The sequence below is a fragment of the Rhodnius prolixus genome, unplaced genomic scaffold (genome assembly GCF_049639745.1).
Source record: "Rhodnius prolixus isolate KJV_2025 unplaced genomic scaffold, Rpr scaffold_5, whole genome shotgun sequence".
Lineage (NCBI taxonomy): Eukaryota > Metazoa > Arthropoda > Insecta > Hemiptera > Reduviidae > Rhodnius > Rhodnius prolixus.
In genome coordinates, this window is record NW_027411624.1 from 1898171 (window position 1) to 1912725 (window position 14555).

Genomic DNA, 14555 nt, shown 5'->3' on the forward strand with positions numbered 1-14555 from the left:
CCAAACATTATCGCCTGTAAGCGGCTAATATCGGGCATACTCCGACTAAGTGCAAAATATCTTCTGTTTCTTTTAGGTTGCAAAGTGTACACAGTTGGCAAGTCTCTTCGAAGCCAAGACTATATTCTAGGTTTGTTTGTTGTTCAGGTGAATAAATGTAAGTGGTTGAATAGTGGAAGAACTCTAATGCATTCTAATTCCTGGCTCTGTATCATTTTTCATAGTAAACAAAATGTTATTGGATGCTACATGGAAATCGTACTAATTCAGAAAGTACAGATGGAATATTCCTGTCTGTTTTTACTATATTTGTAACAGCTGAAGAGTACATGATTAATACTAACCCCTCCGCGCGACACACTTGGACCTATTCGCCAAATTTATGATGCATAAGTACGGTAAATTAATGGTTAAACTTAAGCCTCATTGCAACCCATGGTGTGGTATCAGTCTGTGATATGTTTGAGTCTTGAATGTTATTTTGAAAGATTGATTGAAACTGCTGAAACGTATGCGAGTTTAATTAAAATACGATCTGCCCTTAATCGAAAGAGTTTGTGTTTAGCCTTCATCAGATGCTGGCTGTAAGGTATTTTTAGGAGGCAACCGTCACACTGATGTTGTAATGTTATATTTTAGAAAAATATACTCTTTCAAAAAGCCATTGTTTTTAACGCCGAAACTTTAATAATATTTCTTTTTAAGATATTGTAAGACTGATGAGAAGACAACTTTTATTCCAGTAATATTTACTTAAACCTCAACTCAACGATTCTGATCTTCCTGTTTAATTCATTTCAACACATTTCCAATTATTATTATTTCTTGAACTCGATAAAAGCCAAGCAGCTTCATAGACTATTCGGTTCTTAGAATGAGAAGATATTTAGGGTGAGTACGTAACTAGGTAACATTATTGGGTAGATATAGCCACGCGCTCTTTCTGATGTATTAAAGCTGCTAAGAGACACCTTTGAATGGTTGTACCACATCATGGTAACACATTACAACGGGAAACTTATTTTAGGAATGATGTGGAAACTCTTTAAAGGAAGGTAGTTTTTTGGTTTTAATTTTTCACTTTTCATCATACTTTAAGAGAGAAAAAAAAAACTTATATACAATAGTATAAACTTATATAACTAATGGATTTTCGTTACCGATTAAAACCAAAATCTCTGATATACTGAGATAAAGTAATAAGTTCTATTTCGTTCCAGACTATAACTTAGACCACGCACCTGCGAAAATCACCAACTCATAAAGTAACAGTTTCGCAAATACTTGAATTGAAGGACGAAATCTTAGGATAGAAATCTAACAGGTACTTGGTTACTTTAATTCAAAATAACCGTGTTATACTTTTTCGACACGTCCATGAGGCTGAGACAGCACATAGCTCACAATGTAGTTCTAGAATATTTGGTACCTGTTCATTGTTAGAGGGCTCAGTACCAAATTTAGATTCATTAATAAGCTATATTTTTATCTTGGAAAGTAATAAAAAGAAGCTGATAAAAATAATGTTTTATTTTTTTTAAATTTTTTAAGCAGGCCTTTAGCTCTGCTTAGAGGCGAGGAGATTGAGTTGAGGATATATTTCACAATAAATGCAAAGAATGTATGGTTACAATAATGTAATGTATTTACTTCAATATCGGTGATTTATAACAAATGAGCTAAGCTAGTTACATTGCATAAGTGATCATAAACTATTTCTTTGGTTTCATGCATCACAATAATACTCAGTAATCACACTAATTAGTAATTATTAAAGTAAGTTTAAGTATAAAACTGCATTTATTTTAATTTTTCGTAAACTTAAGTTAAAGTAACCAACATACTGAAATATATGCTGAAATCTTAACATTTCATTTCGACCTTGTAAGATAATTACAAACTGTGAAATTCGGTAAGTTAATTACAATAAATTACAATCAAAATTACATACTGAATACTCGTAAATTTATGTCCCACTTGTTGACAAAAAAGTTTACTACAAAAAAAAAGTTAACTACAAACATTAAGCTGCATTAATAAACACATACTTTTTTACAAAAAAATCTAATGCGAACTCCAGATCTAATGCAGAAGATGTTTTTCTTCTGCAATTTATGCAAACTTAGAATTGTTGAAAAATCAATAAGAAAACCAGTAAACTGGTACTACCCTTAAGTTTGGATTTTAGAATGAATTTTCCACGAAACTTAAGAATAAAATGGTACTTACAACATCAGTAATTAAATTGTGCTTGGTATAATGTTCTACAGGTCATACTTGAATGAAACTTACTTTTACCCCTCCCTGAAAACTTCAGAAGTTTTCTTATGAAATTGTTGTAAATATAACTTAATGAGCTTAATTCATAAAACTTAATAGAATTCAAAATAATGGTGTCGTTTTTGAGAAATGTCTCTACATTCTACTTTGCACATCTTTTGCTGGGAAATTTGGTTGGAGTTTTCGCACACTAATCAGGTGTTAGAACTGTACTATATGCTTCATCTCTCCTTATGAAACTGCATTAATTACTAAAATAAGTTGGTGATCACAAGTATACAAACAAACACCTTTTGGTCCCATTTTACATAAATAGAAAGAAAAATATTTTATTATTAATTTGAGGCTTTTACAACGTAACCTATATTTCCCGTAAAAATTTGCACACGATATCTTTGCTTTCTTTACAATGGTTAAGGAGAATTGAAAACAGCTGGTATCTGTTCAAACAAAGATGGCTAACTACAATTCCAGATAAGCCAAATTACAAGAGCTCTTCCTCAATAACCTCGCAAGTTACAAAATACGAAAGTGCAAGTTATAATTGAGAATAAAAAATAAAGAACATAGAGCTTGCACGAAAAATGCACTAATCATCTTCAAATTGGATGATCATCATCAGATATGAGTAAATTCCTTGGATAACCTGCAAAATTTACGCAGATATTTAGAAAGCATGAAATAATATAGGAAATATATTTTAATTGTTGAAGTATTTTATTAAATTTATTACCGTGGCAAAACAGACGAAGTTGTAGGAGATAAATTTCCTGTAATTCAGATCAGCCTGTTGTGTTGTCACTGTCAGCATAGTAAGCAAGTCCCTCCTCACTTTTGGTTTCTCTTCATACCACTTACCCATGTAAGCGCTGTCGTGTAGTAGTTCCATCTGTAATCCACATAGAAAGTACGTAAGATATGTCTGTCTTTTCATATAATTTAATTTGAAATTTACAATGCTATTAGCTAAAGAACATCTAGATATGATTATTGCTATTTTAAGACGTTTTCTAGAAAGCAGCCATTTCATAATGATTTATAAATGTTTTACCCACAAAAATGGCCCTAACTCCTGCGGGATTAGAGCAACAGCAACGTTAGTTGCTACACCAATTGATATAAATCAAACTTTCTATAAGTAATGGAACCAGTTTGCTTATTATTATTAGGGTTGACATCATTTGTGTAAACAAATATCAACCTTAACATTGTTGAGCCCAACCTTAACACTAACCTAGATAGAGGGCATATTTTTTCAGAAATCTCTCCTTTAAAAATTGAAAAATTGAGGGTTTTTTGAAAAACAAATTAGGTATATGATTAATTAAGAAATGAAAGAAGAAAAACCAACCCAAATAATAAAAATTAAAAAAGACTAACGCGTGTTTATATTGAGCAAAAACACATTATAATTTAAAGAATGATATTTAAAATAAAAGACAGGAGGCGGATTCGAAACCTTCTTATCTAAACGTGAAACGAGGAAAAAATAAAATAAATAAAAAAGAGAGACTGGTATTGATTGTGTATTTACTACAAAATTTGGGTAGCAGTTTTCATAATCTGAAAATGAACTTTATTTTCACAAATGCAGTACAACTTTAATGTATATACATATTTTTGTTTAAAGTTCACCTGGGTACTGATGGCCTGTCCACAAGAGCAAGGAACAAAGGGTGCCCCTAAAGCCAGTAGTGCGTTCATGACTAATTCCGTACTAGCTGGATCCTTCCGTTTCAAGAGCTGCAGTGTGAACAGGAGATCAAAGTTAGAAATTCTAATCTGTTTATTTTTTCTGCTTTTATGATTTTTTTTTGTTAGGACTTTTTGCTTGTAATTATAATTTGTTAAGGAAGAAACAATGAGTTCCAAAAATATTCAGGAAGAAAATTAACCTACCTTAATAAGAGCGTAAATAAAGCCACAAGGTTGTAAAGCGGATACTAGTATTTCCCAATATACAGGACCAGAAAACAGTTTGTTATAATCTTTCAACAGTCTGAAACAGATGAATGAAAATTAGCTAGTAATGAAAGCATAAATCCGAAGTTGGTCGTAACATTAGTGTTCGAAACTGGAAGACATCACTGTGTACTCACTGTAAATTCTGCTCTTGATGCATTGTTGAGATTTATTCTAAATCAGTTCATCAATTTTGAGTAATGCCTTTAGCGAATTGGAAGGAGGTTTCGTTAGGTTTCCTGCATTGCCTGTGTGATCACAACTTCTTTGTGTATGATAGATGGAAGTGTTGCACATTTTTTTAGACTAAGATTTGGGGTGTTTTCTCAATGTAACATCATTTGAGAATGTGCTAAATAGAGAAGATACCAGTTGAAAATTCCCAGATCAAAAGAAGGGCAACCTGGATCAGACTAGGAGGGAGAATGTTCATGTTAGGTTAGCCTGAAGTACTGTGAAGAAGAGTTCCAGGCAGCGTCCCGCAGCTGGTTGGAGTGCTTAGGTGAGTAGACCAAGGTAAGTCTAACGATGAGGATGGTACTTTTGCCGCCTACATGTGCATTTTAAGTGCATTTAAGATCTTCCTATTTTTTTTTTTTAAATTCACGCTTCAAAATCTTGTTACCGAAACCTTCTTAGCAATGCTAACCTTCGTTCCGCAGGTGTTGACAGCACCGAAACAAACCACAGATTATTATCATTTGCTTAAAACTATAAACCCTTACTCAAGAATTGTATGGTGATATCTGTAGACATTCTTGTCAGCTGGTCCATTAGTTTCCAGTCGATGCCGAAGTACCCGGACACAGGCGTTCAGTTCGGTAGTGAATGCAAAGAGTAAGGTCGTGAATGACATGTAGTACTGACTCATGGTGACCATAAGCATAGCGTCAAACGCCATGCCGGCGAAGTAAGGCCAGTACGGGGTCAGTTTCCATGGTATCCATAACTGCATAAAACATAAATAATAATAACAGTTTAATTCATTATTATGCAAGATTTAGCCGATAATTTAAACTGAAATTGACTGCTTTATTGACAACAAATTACTTAAGGTAACTGTGAACTATGGAAGGTTCACCTACATATCCATAAAATAAACCTATAAATTTCTGTGACAATAGTCCTTGCGGAAGGCTATTTTATTCCTTTGCAGATAATGTTTTCTTTAAATATTTTCTTATCACTAACACCTAGAGGACAATTACATATTGCAGGCTACCAAGTCTACCAGGACGCTGAAGTAATTTAGAAATGGCAAAGAAAGAATTTCAGGATGTAGAAATGACACGTCCAGAAGCGGTAATAACTCGGAGCAATACAGATAGGCCTAACAACGACCTTCCCTGGATAAGACCGAGGAAATTTTATTGGCCTAATTCCATACGAAAAATGGCTTTGGTGTTCGGAAAAATTGTTGCTCATAGCTGTCGAACTCAGTAGCTGATCACTGCCAACTCTACTGGAAGAACTCTCCATATAATCACGATTCAAATTTAAATTCACGATTTACGAATAACTGTGGTAGCGGACAGATCATCATCCCGCCAGACATCAACTCTTTCATTTCCGTCCCAAACAGGTGACTTATTACTTTTACTCAAGCTAATTTTGATGAGGCAAGCTCTCTAAATGCTCCTGAAGGCATAGTCTCTCTGCCAAATGTACATGGTTCGAAAGTTTTTAGTTAAATACAAAGCGACCGAATCTCCATGAAGAGTTTGCGCATCACAGAAGCTCTTGAGTATTGCCCAAAGTCTTTGTGACCCTACCCTATATAACCACTCAAGAATGACCAGAGCTCGGCTTGAGCGATGGCTGCTAAATCCAAAACGCCTTTCCCCAATTAGACTGCCACCCATGTATCAAAATAATGATTAATTTATTGTTGCAAGTCCCTGTTACTAGAATTGGAAAAAGAAGAAAACGCCGTCTCCTACAGAAGTACTAAAGCAATTCCATCTATGGAGAAATGAAGTGACAAAACTTCTATTTTGAACAATTTACCTGAAAAGGTAGATGAGGTTTCACAAAGTCCTTCAGATAATCACTAAGTATATTTGTGGACACTGAAATTGGTGGTGCGTATATTAATACTTTTGAGAAAATGGTTATAAATTTAGAATGTAAATTTTTCGGACGTAGTTCTACATGTTCTTCCGCTTCATCGTGCGTAACTTCCATACTGAACTTTTCCAATCTGTAACAGATATTGTATCAATAAGTAAATACTTGAGAGTAAATTTAAAAGTAATTCGACAGGACTACTTTCAGGAGTTACTCATAAAAAGTAATGTTTCAAATTTTCCCACATTTCTGCGAGCGACCCTTTAGTTCTTGGTATTTTAAGAGTAATAAAGGCTTGTCTAGGAAGTTTGGGGTCGTGAAAGGATTTCAATTTTGATGAATGGCGACCAGCTTTTATTTGTCCACTTGTCCGTCTTTTCGAGCAGTTTTACTAAAAATTGATAAAGAAGCTTCTTACCTAGTCCCGAAAACGACTTCTATTCTGCCTGGAAAGCCCTTCCAGGTGTTTCACAAAGAGCTCAAGAAAGTGCCCTGCTACTAAAGCCGACCTTTATTGTCACATTCTTTAGGAAACAAAATTTTGAATGTATTAGTCGATGTTAGTTCGATGATTAGCGAAGTGTTGTGGGTCTCAGCAGAGGAATACCCTTAACTTGCCTCAGCTTTTTGGTGTTTCAGACAGCTCTATCCAAACACTACATCAGTAAGACATGAGAAGGCCGAAGAAGACCAGCCCATAAATGCTCTTACAGTAATTTGCTGAGAAAATCAAGTTACCAATCTGTGCGCATGTGCACATCAGGGAAAACAAATTTCAAGAAAATCATAAAAGCCGTGGGTAAGATAATCTCAAAACAACTGAAAAATAGATTCAGTGAAGTGTCACATTATTTAGACCCAAGATGGCTGTTGAACCAAATCTAGAATTTGAATATTTTATTTAGTTTTGTGATGACGGATACACAACTTCACAGACAGGCTAAATATGGACCAATTGGTGAAGAACACTATTTCATACTCAAGGAGCCCTAATGATGAAAACCGCAAGTAGTAAGTTGGCATCTTCCCAAAAAAACGGTTAAGCAGAAAAAGTTTTACGAAGTACAAATGCCTACTTCGATTGTGATTGTTTCTAAATTCAAATACCATTAATTATAATACATTACCTGGCAAATAGTTCCTTAAATTTCTTCTGATAAATCAATATATTAATAGCTTTAACTACATTGTTTATGTAGATCATTGTTACTCCCAATACTTGAACAAAATCTACTAAACTTTGTTCTCCTATTATCAAAGCTGCAGCTGGAATATAAATTAGTAAATAATAGTTATTTTTAATAGATAACGTTTGGAGGATTAATTTAATAATCTTTTAAGAAACGACTTTACAAAATGAGTGCAAGAATTGTCTGGAAGTCTATGAGAATTTGACTGAATTACAATAAATCTAGGACTATTAAAAAGACTGCAGAAAGTTTAAAGCGATTAGATGAGGAGTGAAGTAAAATATGCACAACATCTGCATCCAACTCATCCTTAAAATTTACGCCATTGGGAGTAAAATATCAATTTGAAATTAATATTTCTAAAAATATTTGAATGATTATTCGAAGGATAATATAATTGCGCTAGTTATAGTGAAGCAGTGAGAAGTTAGTAGAACTTTAGAGAGGGCTTAACAGACTTGAGCGTAAAGCACTGACAGATTATCTAGAATAAATATTATTAGATTTATTATGATTAGTTTTCACAAACTTACCTGAAGCCATACCAACATAGTTCACCATAATCGTATGGTATATTGCCAGAAATACAGATCTTCGATTGTTTTTGTCATACACTAGCCCACTAAATCTAATTTGGTGATAGGCCCGTTGGATAGTTGTCATCACTTCTGGTGTCTGGAAGCACAAGGGTAAAGTAATCTAAGTAAAAGAATTAAAAAAAAACAGTAAGATAAGCAAAGAGGGATTTCCTGTTAAGAGGAAATTCTAAGATCTAAGAAATATGAATGAAATTATAATTTTTTTCAGATTCAAGAACATAAAGATTTGTCCGTATTCAGAGTAGTGTGACCTCAGGTGGTGCAAGTCCAGCGCCTGGCTTTTTGTCCAAGACTCGACTTGTGATGCTGCTAAGGTATCAATATAAGGCTATGGGCTTGATCCTCCCTCTCACTTTGATTAATAGGGGTAAATAAAGATGCCTTAACGCTGGGGCTCAAAATTTTCTTTAGAATTTTAGTAATTAGCGGTTTTTCTTTCATTCACTGATTCAGAAACACTTACCTCAGGTTGTTTGTTCATCCTTGTTTAACTCAAAAACGAAACACTCTGAAAGGAACCAATTTTCTTTACACTTCTGGTAGTTGTCAAAACCTATCTTCTTTTTGTAACAGAAATCATTTAGGTTTCTGCTTTTTTCCACACTGAAAGCATATTATATAAACAGATTTTAACTCTGGTCTTATAGTACCGAATTAACCAAGCAAAAAAGAGTTTAATTTCAAAAAATTAAATTAAAAAAAATGAAAATTACGCAAACTTATTGAATATACGAGTGTATTAAAAACAAACACATTAATAAAAATTATTTGCGGCTAGACCAGTGTTTAGTTAAACTGAACGTACACTACTGGCCGGCCAACTTCTAATCAATCGTTAAGCAAACTATCTCTAACTACTTAGTGGAAAAGCAATAGTTGATCACTTTCTTTAAACTATAGCCTTCTTAATAGCATATCATTCTCTCCTTATGTAAATATTTTAAGAATAGTTCGTTAATTCCAGTCTTTAACTACGCTTTTTTCAAACATATCATTATTTTCTCTGTAAATATGTTCACTACAACCATTTTAAAATTTTGCTGGAGAAACAATGGGTAAATAACTAAACAACAATTGATTTGTGATTGCTATTGTTTGTAATTGCATATTATTATTGTTAACTAACAAGGGCCGGTGGGATTACTACGTTTTACATAAGATAGTATGTTATTTAGGCAGTAAGATTGGGGTGGTGTTTAACTTTTTATTGACTAAAAAGCAGCAATAATATCTCTAGCTTTTTTAATCTATTTTCTTTTCTGTCAATCTGCTATGATTTATCACTTATATTTATTGAGTTTTAGTTCTTGTATTGAAAAATTTGTCGGCTTACTTCAAAGAAGTTAAAGCTTTCGGATCAACCCCTCAGTGGGCTGGTAGCAGTGTAATCACCGTATTTTTTTAAATAAATAACCAATTTTCTTTTCCTCTTATTATCATTTAAATATCAGCGCCACCTGGTAGAAGAGCCAAACGTATCCTAAATGAGCTGTACAACGATACCATCAAAAGACGAGTTGATCGCTACAACTTACAGTTAAAGAACATTTAGGTTTAAACGGAAGTAGGTTTTGTCCAAAGTAAATACATTAGTTTATCTGAATGAAATATTTACTTAATACCGTATCAATGGTATCTTATCCAATTTTTATTGTTTTTCAAGAATAGGCCATTGTTCTTTTCTCTCTCTAAAAAAATAATCTTTACTGTTTTTCGAACTTTTTCAGAATCGGTACGATTGTACGGAAGCAATTTCGTACGATTTTCTCTACGATTTACGATGAGAAAAAAAGGACAAAGTTTTGCTGAAACGGCTTGTAAAATCAATACTGGTTGAAGCCCCAAACTGTAAGTGATAGCTCTGATAGCTACTACTCACACTTTAGGTCCATAAATGTCTGTAGGTTGTGACCTAGAAATAGACCACCATTTAAGGAGCATCGAACTAATATCAAGCAAACAAAATAATAATAAGGAACAGACAAAATTATTGAATGACTTGATTAAGGACATCCAACCACGACCATCATCCGTCGGTTGGTTTAGAGTACCGAAAGAATTGAATCCGAAGAATTTAAAGGACTGTTCGATCAGAAGCTCGCAGGGCCAACGTCGCTTCAGCGTGCTTGGAGGATTCCTGGAGAGTTGTACGGGACAAAGAATTATGATGGAGGGAAAGTTTGGAGTGGGTGGTTACGCAGAAGTGATGGTTCACAGGATTTTTGACTGGATCATGTTTAGGTGCGAACGCTTTGTAGTTCTGTACAATTCAAGTCCTCAAGTCCCAGATAAGAGTAAATAGGGCAAAGTACAGTCCTTTCTAGTTCATTTTAACTTAAAAAATGAAAACTCATCATGCATGATTGTGATGAACCATAGAAATTTCAAAACAAGGAATCATTCAACGATGGATTATTTACGAATAGTCAATTTAGTGTGTATTTAAATATTTACTATCTTCGCTTACAGTTCCCTAGCGAATTGCCTTGTTGAGGTGGTGTAAATGATTCTAAGTCTATGAAATAAATATGCTAACCATAGTTTAAAATGTGTGATTCCACTTATTTGTCAAGACCACTGCAATGTTAAACGCACTTCAATGCTTTGAGGCGGGACTTTTCATGAAACGGGATGTTTCTTGTAACCTTCCACACACCATAGTTTTGTTACTATCGATAAGCAGTTATTATATGTTCACAGGAGGTTATCCCCACCGTTACAGCCTCTATTAAACACTAAAATTTCAAATATCAACTGGAAAAATGACACAACTGGAAGCAGGGTACTTTCTGTTTTGGAGAACCAATGTGAAAAATTACGGCATCTTTTACATGACTGTAATAAGAATCAAACAAACAGAAAAACCAATTCACCATTCTTAATTACAAAATGAATTACTATTCAATTTCCATTTAGAAGGAATCGTATTCTGATCAATCCTCCCCCCCCTTATCGGAGGTCGTCCTTTGTCATTGATTCTCCTCAACAGGTTCATCAGTTGGCATTAGTGATGGGCAGAACGAGTCCGTCTTTGGACTCGTTGGATTTGAATCAGTTCCAGGGTTGGAATCGATTCCAACAACTCGTTCACCGATTCCGGTCTCTGTACTTACCCTATGCATTAGTAAAAATGTCACGCAATTCATTAAAAAATATCATTAAATGTTAGCTTTCCCAGTTAATAACAAAACTATATTTCTTTAACACACATTGAGTACTATCCCTAATTTCCAATTGCACTGATAAATATAAAATTAACATAAAAATAGACTAGTCAATTATAAAAATTAAAGCAATGATGTTTAGTCATTATCTAGCTTGACCACTGGAAGACTGGAGTTAACGTGCTTCAAGAGGATCCAAGGTAGAGAAACGGAAATGGGTAGGAAATTATTCCCATAAAAAAAATTCTAACCCTTCAAGCAAAATGATAATTACTCATAAATAAAGAAATATTTATTTACTAGGACTTGTATATCAAGCTTTAAAAATATTATCTTATTATCTTACGAAAAGAAAAAGCTGTGTGCTTAATCTTTAACATAGCGCTGGACACTCTTATTCTTATCTTCATTGGGTAAGTTTAACCGTGTACATGACCGTGAGACAGTCAAAGTAACACTGAGCCAAAATTTAGTATTACCTAATTGGTTTACTTACTGCAGTATCCCTCCCACTCTATCACCAATTTCACAAACATTCATCGATTGGAAATAATTTTTAGTTAAATATTCGTTTTATTTGAATACAAAAAACATTATAACGCTTTCTTAAGATGATTTTAATTTTTAAAATTTGTTTTTGTCCATTACTCTTAAATAATACGAAGAATTTCAAATAAAATATAATATACAAACACAATGATCTAGTATGCAGGTGGAGTCAGTCCTCGTTACCATAGCAATGGAACCGTTAAACAACTCCGGTTCCAGCTCCAGCAATTTCTATTGGCTAGATTCAGTGAACGAAAAAATGGAACGAGTCCGGTTTCAAAAGGATTTAAATCACTCCGGATTCGACTCCACCAACTCCAGTGGATTTAACCAATGAAAATGCTAGAGCTGGGCCGGAGTCGTTTAACGGTTCCGTTGTCATGGTAACTACGACTGACTCCACCTGCACACTAGATCATTCTGTGTTTGTATATTATATTTTATTTGAAATTCTTCGTATTTTATAAGAGTAATGGACAAAAACAAATTTTAAAAATTCAAATCATCTTAAGAAAGCGTTATAATGTTTTTTGTATTCCAATGAAACGAATATTTAACTAAAAAATATTTTCAATCAATGAATGTTTGTGAAATAGGTGATAGAGTGGGAGGGATACTACACTAAGTAAACCAGTTAGGTAATACTAAATTTTGGCCCAGTTTTACTTTGACCGTCTAGCTGACATGTACACGTTCAAGCTTACGCCAATGAAGATGAGAGTAAGAGTGTCCAGCGCTAAGTTTAAGATTAAGCACACAGCTTTTTCTTTTTGTAAAACAATAAGATAATATTTTAAAAGCTTGATATTCAATTCTTAGTTAATAAATATTATGAGTAATTATAATTTTGAAGGGTTAGAATTTTTATGGAATAATTTCCTACCCATTTCCGTTTCTCTACCTTGAATACTCTTGAAGTAAGTTAACTCCAGTCTTCTAGTGGTCAAGCTAGATAATGACAAAACTGCATTGCTTTAATTTATATTTGACTAGCCTATTTTTGTGTTAATATTTGTATTACGTTGTTAATTTTATATTTATCAGAGCAATTGGAAATTAGGGATAGTACTCAATGTGTGTTAAAGAAATATAGTTTTGTTATTAACTGGGAAAGCTAACATTTAATGATATAATAATATAATAAATTGCGTGACATTTGTTCTTATGTTTAATCGTTCCAAACCTTCTGCTGCCTCATTTTCATTTTTATTTGCCTAAATTTTTTGGGGCGGGGCGGAATCACTTTTTTTAAAAATAGGGATTTGAATCAACTCGTTCCACCATCGGACTCGTTCCAATGGAACGAGTCCGCTCAAATAGCCCATCACTAGTAGGCATCCACCAACCAATCTTGCAAAGCAAGGGGCCAGAGTAACCCAAAATTCAAGCAAAGTTTTCTTTCTTCGTTGCTATCATAGCGTCAGGATAATAAACGATAAAAGAATTGTAAATTTACTTTTAAATCTCTTGCAAAATTCACTTACATTTTGGTTGGCAATTTGTCTTGCCGGCCCACGAGTTATTGATAATAATTATTACTGTTTCTCTGGTTTTGTTTCTATTCTATTTGAAGAAAAGAAAATAAATATGAAGAAGAAAAATAGCAATTTAATTAGCTAATATTATAATTAATTCTCTGCAATTTAAACATAGTAGGGTACGCCCTTGAGCGTTAGCACCGTGAGTGAAGTGGAATTGACAGCTTATGTTTAGTGCAAGACGGTGACGTAAGTGAAGTCGACTTCTCTACACCAAAATGACTAATCTACTTCTAATAATGGATGTAAGTTCCAAACCGTTCAGGTAACAATAAACGCGCATGCCTCGACGGATAAAATCAACGATATTATCCAGTTCGCTGACCTAATCACATTCTCTATATATTGTTAACTTGTTTCATTTAAATCACTCTCGTTATTTACATTCTTACCATAATATAAAAACTATATGCAGCGTTCCTTTGTCAGGAGCGGCTCAGATCCAGACGTAAGATCCCAGCTTTTAGTGGCTGCCATAACACACAACGTACTGCGAGTGAGGTGAAAGAATCACAGTGAGATTGTAAACTCGCTCATCACAGACCTCTGCAGAAAGTGAATGTGAAAGGAATCAGCTGAGAGTTAATGACAAAATGATCAAAAAAAGAAGGGGAAAGACTATGGGAAACTGGCTGTAGAAGAAGAGAATGCTGGAGCTGGAGTCTGGGAACAAAACCGATTATTCTGCTTTAAACCCTGAAAAATATTTCAAAAATTTCATAATCAGTACTCTTTGAGGATTCATTACATTGCTAAATCTTATTTATTTGGTTCCTCTTTTGTTAAAGACTGTCTTCAATTTATTTAAATCGATCACAGTCCCTTCTCAACGAATGGCAAACTGCTTCATAAAGTTTTAAATCATGTTAGAGGTAAGTAGTTATAAAGTAGTAACAATAAAAAAAATAAATAAATGCGCATAATATAATTTATTTACTTTGATTACAGGTGACATTGCTACAAATCGATTGATGCTTTGAATAAGTGATTGTAACTTAAATTTCTTTGTCAGTTTAAAGTAATAAAATACATTTTTCAAACAATAATTTTTACATTTTGAAAAGTTTACTTGTATACTAAAATACATCCTTAACATTTATTCTACAATAACACACTAATTGAAATTGTTTACAAAACGATAAAAAGAAGGATATGTAACTATTAAATAAATGCCTCAATTCCCTATCCAAGCAGGATAGTAAATGT

The 14555-nt window shown here is 33.6% G+C and overlaps 1 protein-coding gene and 1 long non-coding RNA gene across 6 annotated transcripts; one reads left to right on the top strand and one right to left on the bottom strand.

The window, feature by feature from the left end:
• Positions 1 to 1622: 1622 nt before the first annotated feature.
• Positions 1623 to 10791, bottom strand: LOC141458998 (uncharacterized). 3 transcript variants are annotated; one of them, XM_074137638.1, is made up of 10 exons: positions 10635 to 10791; positions 8562 to 8701; positions 8033 to 8174; positions 7437 to 7575; positions 6250 to 6442; positions 4968 to 5191; positions 4180 to 4279; positions 3916 to 4023; positions 3014 to 3169; positions 1623 to 2926 (listed from the first exon to the last, which is right to left on the bottom strand). In XM_074137638.1, the coding sequence occupies exons 2-10, from the start codon at positions 8577 to 8579 to the stop codon at positions 2870 to 2872; spliced, it is 1137 nt and encodes a 378-aa protein (XP_073993739.1). In that variant the 5' UTR covers positions 8580 to 8701; positions 10635 to 10791; the 3' UTR covers positions 1623 to 2869. The 3 variants fall into 3 exon arrangements, with proteins under 3 accessions (XP_073993739.1, XP_073993740.1, XP_073993742.1); XM_074137639.1 differs by having other exon boundaries at positions 10566 to 10791; XM_074137641.1 differs by lacking the exon at positions 10635 to 10791 and adding an exon at positions 9432 to 9814.
• On the top strand, positions 3055 to 14523 carry LOC141459002 (uncharacterized). Of its 3 annotated transcripts, none has more exons than XR_012461347.1 (5): positions 3055 to 3187; positions 3911 to 4758; positions 8307 to 8412; positions 13779 to 14221; positions 14298 to 14523. It is a non-coding gene; the product is annotated as an uncharacterized lncRNA (long non-coding RNA). The 3 variants fall into 3 exon arrangements; XR_012461344.1 differs by having other exon boundaries at positions 3911 to 4047; XR_012461346.1 differs by lacking the exon at positions 8307 to 8412 and having other exon boundaries at positions 3911 to 4047.
• Positions 14524 to 14555: the final 32 nt, after the last annotated feature.